The following is an 11,528-nucleotide window of genomic DNA, read 5'->3' as shown; positions in this document are numbered from 1 at the left end:
ACAGTGATTGCTGGACATGGGCACCGGCGACCCCCGTGACCCAAAATAGAAGAAGTGGGTAAAGATAATGGATGGATGGATGGAAAAAAGTATATCTATAAAATAAAATGAAGGCCCTGACAATGACATTTGTAGTAAAGTGACAAAGCAGCATATGAAGTGAATGTACACAGTATTTGTATGAAGTCTTTGATATTGGTCAGGAGGTAAAGAGATATATATATATATATATATAAATATATATCAAAAGTAGTGTAATATAAACATTAGTTTATATATACACTTATACACTGTTTATATACACTATACTTACGTGCAAACTTTTTGAACCACTGCAAAAGGAACAATAATTTTGCATTTTAATTGTTTAAGTCGTCTGAGCTTCCCATTATGTGGACAAACTTTTATTTTGAATAAGGTCTGTCTGTAACTTCGTCTGCCTTTATTCTGAAAGTTAGAACCGGAAACAGTAACTCTGCTCTCCGTTGCTTGCACGCGCTCGCTGTACTTTGCACGGAGTAGGTTATTGCCGAGCAACGGAGGAAGAGCAGGGAAGGCTAGGCGCTGTGGAGGCAGGGCAGGGCTCCACACACCCTCAGCACCGACACACAGCCCAAAACAGCAAAAAGAAAAAGGGTAAGCCACGACTAAACCTCGTTTAGTTTAGAAAATAGTCCAATATATAACTCGAAAGGAAATTTTAGCTCGGTAGTAGACCGCTTAGGTGAAGTTTATGGCAGCGAAAAAACGGAAACAGTCGATTTTCTGCTGCACATCTTGATGCCAGAGGATTTGAATGGTAATTACAAAATATTTGCCATGACATATTTGTGAAGCTACTTTTATTTTCAACCCATATAAGCTTATTGTACTTTTTAAAAAAAACATTTTTAGCTAGCCGGGCTGGTATCCTGTCTTGGAAGTAACGGCTTGTGTTAGCTAACTGGATGGCTACTGTGGGCTGCAGCATGACAAGCCTGCCTCCTTTGTATAAAGACCCAGCCTCACCACTTTGCTGCTTTTATTAAAACACTGGACACGTTTTGTGTTTTTCTCACTGGTTTTATTCACGTTAACATCACACTCGACTCCTTGCATCCTTCTGAGCCACGATGCACTTAAGTGAAGGTCGTTCACACATTGATTGGACGCTTTGTTTATCTTTTTGGTTAAAGGCGACCCTCAAGGCCCTCTTTTAAGTCCACGAATATAGTGTTTGAAGGGTTAATTTAATAAATGGGCTCAGTATTTTTTACAAATCTTAAGTGTTTGCCGATGTTGGACTCACCCCCCCACCCCCCATTTTCAATGTTTTTGTGGAGCAGATGTTGTTGGCCTACATCCTCTCTCTTTGTGTTCATTTTGATTTTTGCACCCATTATCACATCAGATGTCAACCATTGGGAATACAGTTTTAATAGGCCAGCTTTTACTATTTAAAAAATAACTGAAATTGTAACACTGCCTCAATAAATAGTAATAATAATAATAAAAAAAGAAGTTAAATCAAATGAAAATGGGAGCGTTTTTGTTAAATTGTTAGTTTGTGTTCAGCTGCTGTGGTTGAATCTAAATAGTAACGACTGATGCATAATGCATTTTGAAGGACGAGAACTGATAATAGTAAGTTATAAATTAGAAGTTCACAAACAAAACTGCTATACTGGTATACCCCGAGCTGAGTTAGTCATCTATATCCTTGGCTGCAAGATTTACTTACCGGTAGTTAGGTGCATGGAATACATACCATCCAGGCAGGTTTAGCTCCTTCACTTTTTACTCTGCCTTTTCCCCACTCCATTTAAATTCCTCTCTGCAAATGTGTCTGATGGCAAGTTGTTTTTTTCTCCACAGGCAGTTGCATTAAAAAAAACCCTGTCAGTGTCACAGGACGCTCTCTGTGCTGTCAAAGAGGAAGCAGCAACAAGCTAAACTGCAGCTCATCCTGCTTCTCTCTGGGCATATGAGCCACACAGCTGATCATATTTGTTCCTAAAATAATGTTGTCTGCTCAGTTTGGTCAGTTTGGTACTAGTTTATGTCCTGTAATAAGGTGACTATTAATTTTGGACAGACTGGGTGAATGCCTGCCTTTCAATTTGAGTTATACAGTCACAAGGAAGTTTTTTAAGTGCACTAATTTTTAAACTGTTGACCAAAGAGCAATGTTTTCTTCTAACTCTGGTGTAGCTTTTAGCTGTGGCTCGGGATGTGTTTGGGGACTGTTGTCCGGCCTGCCCATGGCTATTGTGTGAAGTAGGAAGTTTAGGAAGTGAAATCATTTTACTTCAGCGGATCAGCAGTAAGAAGGTATTATTTTTGACTGAAAACAACTTGGCTTGGAACTCCATATCTGAGTTTGTTCTTTGTATTTAAGACATTTTTTAAAATGGGCTGTAGTGATATATCATTGGTTAAAAATAGCAATAAATCTAATTTCTGTAATCTGCCATGGCACATTAGTGAGGTTATGATAGTGAGATATCTTCAAATCAAAGAGGGAATGAAAAGGGGTAAATAAATACATACTGTATGTAGGTTTATAAACTGCCATATACAGAAGAAAACAAGAGCAGCATGGAGTGACATGATCATCTACCTCTTCCTTGTTTTGGAACATCAAGGGTGTGTCATAGTTTTTCTTTTTCCACATTGAACTTCTCAAAATGAACAATCAAACAGACCAAACTACACATCTGTTGTGGGGTGTAACATACTATACTCCCCTCTGAGTTTCCTTCATTATGTGTAGTTCTTTCCACAACAGATATTGATCTTGATTGGTCCAGTCTCTATTTCCAATCTTCCCCTCTCCCTACCCTTGATTGTGTTATGCTTTTTTACCTCCCGAGTGCCAGTGTAGATTTCAATGTGAGAGAGATCACTATTTTTATCTGCTGTCAGAGCTATTTGCTCTGGACAGTGTAAATGTTGGTGCCATAATGATCATGGCAGGGTTGCTCAAAGACTAATGTTTCTGTTAAAGGGCCACGAGTCAGTCATTATCGACTCAGCAGGAGCCGCGCAGGGCCGCGAGTACTCTCAGCAGAGCAAATGTATGCCTAATGTACTGGAAAAGTCTTATTGAAGGGTACACATAAATGTAATTATATTAACATGTTTTAAATGAAGTGGGCAAAATGGTTTACAACCAATAAATTCATCCATCCATCCATCCATTATCTTTACCCGCTTATTCCATTTTGGGTCACGGGGGTCGCTGGTGCCCATGTCCAGCAATCACTGTGCGAGGGGCGGGGTACACCCTGGACGGGTCGCAAGTCCATCACAGGGACACATAGAGACAAACGAGACAAACAACCATTCACTCTCTCACTCACACCTAGGGACAATTTAGAGTTACCAATCAGCCTAACATGCATGTTTTTGGTCTGTGGGAGGAAACCGGAGTACCCGGAGAAAACCCACGCATGCACGGAGAGAACATGCAAACTCCACCCAGAAAGGCCCCTGGACCGGGGTTTGAACCAAGGACCTGCTCGCTGAGAGGCAGCAGCTCTACCAGTTGCGCCACCGTGCTGCCGACCAATAAATTCAGTAAGATTTTAAGATATGAATTCAGAATGCTCATTAAGTCTTATAATACATTTGGATATTAAGTGTTTTAAGTAAAATATTTAATACATAAATAGCTTAATGTTTCACAAAGAGCAGAATACAATGAAACGTGTTCATAAAGTGACATTTTAAATGACCCAATTTTTTTTTTTAACCTTGATTTCTTTAAGTGAATTTATCATGCACAATGACAGCTCTGTCTGCAGGGCATGTGCGTCATTATAAATGTGGATTGTTGACAGCACATGTTTTATGAGCTCTTTTTCATTACGAATGACGTTTACAAAATATTTCTATCATAGTTCCCAGTTTCATGCTTCATTTTTAATTATGCTCCCTCAGAATCATCAGCATATGAATTGTGAGAATCCATATGCAGGTCTGCAGGGCGGTCTGAACACATGGGAGGCAGAGCATGTGGTGGGTTTATGTCTTAAGGCCAGGGGGGATGTGCTTGGTAATAACAATGAAGCATCAGGACTCATGCTGGCATAATGGAGGTGTTTGCTTGTTTTTTTCTTGTTTTTTTTGCCAACTGTCCATGAGATGCGTGTGGCCGCTTTTCTGCACCATATGGTCTTTTTTTATGCTGCATTGGACAGTTTTATTTTTCACCACCGTGGTCTATGGACTATCCCTGTTATACATAAAGCTATAAATAGATATCCATTTTTTTTACAGGGCTTTGCTGACTTGTAGCATTTACTGGCACCATAATGATTTATTATCTCTCCCCATAATGGTCGGATGCTCCAGATTAATGTTGCATATATTTTTGGAGTAGCAGCATTATTAAAATAATTTTTAAAAATGTTATGTTCTCTAGAATAATTAGTTATTTTCCTTTGGTATCTTTTCTTCTTTTAATGTTTAAGTTGAACATTGTGTCAAAAGTACAGATTTAGAAAATCACTGCAATGTGACCCACTTGAGCCAAGGATCACATTATTTCTTCGTGTCGTTTGTTGTTCTGTTTTTGGACATGAAACTAATTCTAAATAATGCTACAAATCTTATTTTCTTCTGTTTGCACAAATGTGTACTGAAATAGTAACTTCTTCTTTGGGTCTACATGAGTTTGGAGGCTCTATGAGCATACTTATCCAAGATATGTGTCAGTATCATCAATTTTCACTCAGTAATGAGAGTTTATGAAGCATTTTCAAAGAAAAGACACTTTCATTGTGGTTGCCAAAATGTTTTGCTGAATTGTTTGAACAAGGTTCTTTGTTGCATCAAAACCAACAAATTTGCCCAAGATTTTTTTGCCACGTCCCAGCTGTACTTTATCGGTCAAAAAAGGCCAGTTTATTTCAAACATAACAACAAACTTACTTGAACGTTAGTCATATGTGATATACCAATTTATTTCAAAAAGAGGCACTTTGAAATGTCCCCGCTTTTAAAATGAAAAGTAAGATTGTGAAAGAGGAACAAAGAATCGTTTCAAAAAAGTGTTTAAGCCTCATCAAAACATAGCTCATATAGTTGATAAAATGTTGTCTTGTAAGTGTCTGATGTAGATCATAGGAAACCCTCTGGATAATGTTTCTTTGTCTGGTTTAAAGAGGAACAATAGACGCTGTTCACTTTCATGTCTGTAAATCTGTAGGAGAGCCGCCGGGGACGAGAGCAGTCTTTATCTCTGTCCAGAGCTCACTATCTCCTCTCAAACATTGTCTTCATTTGAACCTTTAGGGGTTTGTACACTTTGCTGTGTCCTGATTACCTCAAAGGTCTTGATTTGTACAAAAAATAAAAATAAAATAACATCACACTGTGTTATGTTATTCTCTACAATTGTCTTGATAATGGAGTTCAGTGTAATGTAGTTCTTTACTCTGTTTGGCCAGATCTTAGGTAATGATCAGTATCTATCGCTGCACATAGATAATTATTTTTCATTTAAATATTTTTGCAAAGCAGCTGCAATAACATATTTGAATGCAGGCGGCCAACCCCACCCTTACTGGGTGGAATTATAGCTAAGATCATGTGGAAAAAAGCATGACCAGAGAATGAGTTGTCCCTCTGTGCTCATCCGTTGCCTCCCTAGTTAACTCCTTTTATCCGGTTTCTTTCTTTTTGTTTAGTTAGCAGACAGTCTGTGTCTGCTTTCAGTGATGGAGAATCTGTTAAAGTTGTAGCAGTGATGTGATGACTGGGCAGCTGTTGCATCATCCTGTGATACTCCAGCCAGATGCTACGTGGAGAGCAGCCGTCTGCTCTGCCACAGGACACATATTAGTTGATGACCATAAATACTGACATCACTTCCTGTTCTTCAGCTAGCATTTGGGATTGGCTGGTTTAAAAAAGGAGGGAAGGGGTTTGAAATGTTTGAGAAAAAAAACAACAGAAGGTGGTTTATATAATTTCATGCGGGGCAACGGAAATAAAAGTAAGAGTGATGAGTCATGGCTGATAAATCGGATTATTCTTGTCTGTTTCATCTTCCCCTCTTATTTATCATTTTATCATTCTTATTATAATGAATAATCACACTGAGGCTTAGATTTGTGTATTTCTAATGTGCCTTTGGCTTATTTATTTAACTTGTCATATAATTACAATTTGCTATGTAAATTTTGTAATGTAGAAAAGCATATATAAAGCTATTGCACACATGCAGTGGATGCAAAGATGAGTGTCCTCAAGGAGAAGTGTTTTACATTCTCCCTGTCTCGCCACTGCTATCTTCTTCACACAAAGAATTCAGTCATTTTGGAATAATCCTGCTCTTTCATTCCTCATTGCACTCTGTGTGTATTTGTGTGTGCAGTTCTGGAGGCTGTGAAATTCCTGCCAATAACATGATGTCACAGTTTCTCCTTAGCCCCAGAGAGAATGCTGCTGAAAAAGCAGAATGCAACAAGAGTGATGGTTATTAACTGCATGTTTTTGTAAATATCTAAATAATGAACATTTGTAATACCACCCACAATTCTGAGGCAAACCGTTAACTTGCTTTGTTTTGCAGATGATCACAGAACAAAATTTATCATGTTGTACCTCTGCTCCTCTTTATTGCCACTGAACAAGATATTGAATGAGAATATAAAGAAATTTTAGCAATTTTTTTTGAATGAGCTGCACCATCAGAGCAAATTTAAAACCGTCTGTATTCCCTTCGCAGCTGTGCCTCCTCCATCAGACCTTCCTCTGCATTTCTCCATCTGTGCCCCGTCTTTCATGTGTGAAAGTCAGAGGTTGTTTTTAATGACACTGTAAAGGCTGGTATGCATCATTTCTGAGCTCCACGGCCACAGTCTTCTTAACCTTGCATTCTGCTTGCGAGTCTGCAGTAGTTATTTAGTCAGAGAGCTCTCTGACGATTTGGTTACAGTCGGAGGGAAACCACACATAATTGTGGTGCAAGAACAAAGCTGTTGCTATTTAGAAAGCCTAATGGGTCATTCCATCGCCTCTAAATGCAAATTCATGTTGTATGATAAGAGATTTGCTGTGAGTTTGTGAAAAAGTATAAATATATTTTGCTCCTTGACCAAAAACAGAATACATATAATCATGATTTTAGGAAAATTAAATGTATTTTTCCCCCCAGTTTAGCAGCATCAAATTGCTTGTTGCACTTTTTCTCAGCGTATCAAATTTCTCAAATATTCTGACTAGCAAAAAGTTGATCTGTTCCACATCAGAGACAGCTGTGGATACAGTCACGTTTCAAGCCTTGTCATGTAAGGAACTGAGGTGTGCAGCTGATTAAAATGTTACTCAAGGGATTATTGAATTGGTATACTAAGTACTTAAGAGGTCAAGTGAGCAAGAGCTTAGCTCAATAAACTTTAATTCTCTGTCTGATGGGCTTTTTCTTGGCACTTTATACTTACAAATGGGAGCTTTTGTTAGTATTGCATGCATAAATAAAACTTATTTAAATTTAAAATTAATAAAGATGCAAAGTTTGGAGTGTCTAAAATCCTTTAATGCAGCCTCTTCACTTTGCTCTGAGAAAGATTTCTTGGCATCTCGTGGCATTATAGAAAATTTAATTATGAATTTTACACCCACTCAGATTAGTCAAGCACCAATCACTGTACCGACTGTTAAACGTTTTAAAAGTTGTGTCTGTTTAGAAAAAGACACCACCACGTCACACGCACAACGGTTAGATCTTGGTTTTTCCAGGCCGGGGCAGTTAAAGCCTGAGACCTCCTTTTCAGCTCATCTGAAGAAGGGGAGGAGGGAAACGAAGCATTCTGATGGGTCGGCCGCCAGCATTCCTACATCACTTCCTCCTCTAACATCTGGCATTCATCAGAGCGGGCAGAGAAGAAGGGAGGATGTACCTTACTGGCTAGGCTAATGTTTATTTCTAGACTTTGATAGAGGTGTCACATTGCAAGACCGCCCAGTTAACCCAGTTCCCCCTGTGACCAAAACAAAACGAAGCAAGAGAGAGTTCTTTTTGTTTTTTCTTTGAGTCTATCTCAGTTCTGGCATATATTCAGCTGTCTTTTTTTGTTCTATTTTTCTTACAACGTTTGTTCAAATTACATTTTAAACTGAAGAAAAAATTTACCTGAGAAATCCTTTTCATTTTTTATTTTTTTTCAGGATGGCCTAGCTGTGTTTTATTGTCAGTGGACTATCAACTGTGAGCTACCTGGACCAGAGGCATGTAATAGAATTTACTACCAAAAAGTGTTATTAAAAAAAATACTTTTTAAAATAATTAAAGCAGCTCATTCAAGGAGTTGAACCTTGAACCTTTTCTAATTTCCAGTTAGTTTCTGACCAATCAGGACAGATTTTTCTCTTGAAAATATCCTAAGTTCATTGATTTTTCTACATATTTTGACACACTGATCAGAAAAATGTATCACTATGTAAACACTTTAACCAAATTATTGATATCAATTTGTGCATGTTAAAGAATTTTGCCATCACAATTACAACTGTAAAACAAGTTTCATCTGATTGCCATAATTGAGATTTGAAAGATGGCAACTTTGTGCTTTGAACTTTGGATTTTGTTTTTTCCTCAGAAGGTGCATATGAGAGTCATCAGCAGGGTGTAGAGATGAGTGTGACCTCCTGGTTCCTGGTGAGCAGCGGGGGAACTCGTCACCGACTCCCCCGGGAAATGATCTTTGTTGGCCGAGACGACTGCGAGCTCATGCTACAGGTGTGAACTTTCTCTACTGGCTCATGCCATCACAGGACACAAAAAGTGTTTGCTTTATGCTAAGATAAACATTCCCTTAGCTGTAAGCACTCTATATCTTTTTATTATTTTTTTTTAGAGAACTGGCCTCGGTGCATGTTTCTTTGTGTGTGTGTGTGTGTGTGTGTGTGTGTGTGTGTGTGTGTGTGTGTGTGTGTGTGTGTGTGTGTGTGTCATTGTGTGTTACAGTGCCTTGCGAAAGTATTCAGCCCCCTTGAACTTTTCAACCTTTTGTCACATTTCAGGCTTCAAACATAAAGATATAAAATTTTAATTTTTTGTGAAGAATCAACAACAAGTGAGACACAATCGTGAAGTGGAATGAAATTTATTGGATGTGTCAAACTTTTTGAACAAATAAAAAACTGAAAAGTGGGGCGTGCAATATTATTCGGCCCCTTGTTGTAGCGCCGCCTTTTGCTGCAGTTCCAGCTGCAAGTCTCTTTGGGTTTGTCTCTATCAGTTTTACACATGGAGACACTGAAATTCTTGCCCATTCTTTCTTTGCAAAACAGCTCGAGCTCAGTGAGGTTGGATGGAGAGCGTTTGTGAACAGCAGTCTTCAGCTCTTTCCACAGATTCTCGATTGGATTCAGGTCTGGACTTTGACTTGGCCGTTCCAACACCTGGATACGTTTATTTGTGAACCATTCCATTGTAGATTTGGCTTTATGTTTTGAATCATTGTCTTGTTGGAAGATAAATCTCCGTCCCAGTCTCAGGTCTCTTGCAGACTCAAACAGGTTTTCTTCCAGAATGGTCCTGTATTTGGCCCCATCCATCTTCCCATCATTTCTGACCATCTTCCCTGTCCCTGCTGACGAAAAGCAGGCCCAAACCATGATGCTGCTACCACCATTGGGGATGGCGTGTTCAGGGTGATGAGCTGTCTTGCTTTTACGCCAAACATATCGTTTTGCATTGTGGCCAAACAGTTGGATTTTGATTTCATCTGACCAGAGCACCTTCTTCCACTTGTTCGGTGTCTCCCAGGTGCTTGTGGCAAACTTTAAACAACACTTTTGATGGATATCTTTGAGAAATGGCTTTCTTCTTTCTACTCTTCCATAAAGGCCAGATTTGTGCAGTGTACGACTGATTGTTGTCCTATGGACAGACTCTCCCACCTCAGCTGTAGATCTCTGCAGTTCATCCAGAGTGATCATGGGCCTCTTGGCTGCATCTCTGATCAGTCTTCTTGTTCGAGATGAAAGTTTAGAGGGACGGCCGGGTCTTGGTAATAAATTTCATTCCACTTCACGATTGTGTCCCACTTGTTGATTCTTCACAAAAAATAAAAATTTTATATCTTTATGTTTGAAGCCTGAAATGTGGCAAAAGGTTGAAAAGTTCAAGGGGGCCGAATACTTTCGCAAGGTACTGTATATCTGTGCAGCTGTGCATACATCCATAGAGACGGTGTGTACGCTCGTGTTTACCTCTGGTCACTGAGCTAATTATAGAAAGTGGGGCAGATACCGCTTGAGTTTTTTTTTTTTTTTTTATTGGACCGAGTCACTCGTCAGAATAGAGAGGGCATCTTCAGCTGTAGCAACATTATTATTTTGAGAAACCTTTTACCAGTCAACGTCTCAAACTTTAATAATCAAAAGTTTGTTCATAAAAACTTATCTGATGCTGGTCAAGACTAAGCTTTTTTACATTTTACTTACTTTATTCTATTCTTTACACTAGATAGGAAAGTGTGCACAGGTTTTCAGTGGTAACCTATAAGTTCATATTTAAAAATGTATTTTACAATCACAGACATCATCTCTGTTTTGTAAGACTGAGCACGATGACTTTGTATTTTTCTGCTTTCACAGTTGTTTTTAGTTTTCTGGTTGGTTTAAATCCTCTCACAAGCCTGTATTTGGAGACTTCAAGCTCCTAAAGATTATTAAAGTTGTAATGACTCTTGTTTCGTTTTTCAACCACTTACACTAATAGTTTTCTGCTGACATGATTGTTTAATGGTTGTGTCCTTGTGCTCCTGTTTTGTGACTCTTTGAGGTATTTATGTATACTCTTTGAGATATTGTACAAATTAAAGGCAGCTTGCAGCTTGCAGTTGATCCTCATGTGACAGCTTCAGTAATCCAAGCTTCATCACATGGCTTAACATATAAACATCTGCTGTGTCATGCACCAACTAAAACACAACCACAGACTCACAGACAGAATATCAGTGTATTTAATGCTTTATAACAGTTACTTGATTGTAATGACCAAATTCTTTTTCTAAATAACTTTTAGTGGATATTTCAAAACTATGGCTACATGATACAGATATATATTTGAAAAAACAGGAAGAACCTTATAAACGCAGGAACTCGGTCTTCATGATACCCAATTAAATCATGCAGTATTATATTTCTTATGGGTATAAAGAAATGTACTGAAAAATAGTGAGGTGTTTACTCTTTATCTCTCAGAATTTTATTTTATGTCATAATTTTACCACTATGTTTATGTCTGAGTGTGAGGTCTTATGTTTTTGTATGTTTCCATATGTACCACTCCACAGAAGCAAACTTTCTGTTTGTAATCATTTAAACGATTTTCACTGGTCTTATGCCTCTTTTCCACTAGTGCCAGTACAGCATGGTACAGCACGGTAAAGATGTTTTTCCATTACACTCCTTAACGGCTGTAGTGGGTGGGTTCAGAGTTCAAACATTTATGCCACTCGCCTTACCAGCTGGTGGTGGTAATGCTGGTGGTAAGACCTTGAAACAGGTTTCAGTACAGGGTGAGAATT

At 38.5% G+C, this 11,528-nt stretch overlaps 1 protein-coding gene across 4 annotated transcripts in view; it reads left to right on the top strand.

Annotated features, from left to right (window-relative positions):
• Window positions 1–537: 537 nt before the first annotated feature.
• The window catches only part of cep170aa (centrosomal protein 170Aa), a 43,418-nt gene continuing 32,427 nt past the window's right edge, over window positions 538–11,528 (top strand). For all 4 annotated transcript variants that reach the window (XM_037679533.1, XM_037679525.1, XM_037679517.1 and 1 more), the window contains exons 1-3: window positions 538–636; window positions 8,158–8,217; window positions 8,589–8,728. In XM_037679533.1, the coding sequence (XP_037535461.1) occupies window positions 8,624–8,728 (105 nt within the window). In that variant the 5' untranslated portion in view covers window positions 538–636; window positions 8,158–8,217; window positions 8,589–8,623. The remainder of the gene's footprint in view (window positions 637–8,157; window positions 8,218–8,588; window positions 8,729–11,528) is intronic.

This window comes from Nematolebias whitei, chromosome 1, assembly GCF_014905685.2.
Source record: "Nematolebias whitei isolate Nwh7 chromosome 1, NemWhi1, whole genome shotgun sequence".
Taxonomy (NCBI): Eukaryota; Metazoa; Chordata; class Actinopteri; order Cyprinodontiformes; family Rivulidae; genus Nematolebias; species Nematolebias whitei.
The sequence above is the reverse complement of the archived record's forward strand: the minus strand, read 5'-3'. Positions and strand labels throughout refer to the sequence as shown.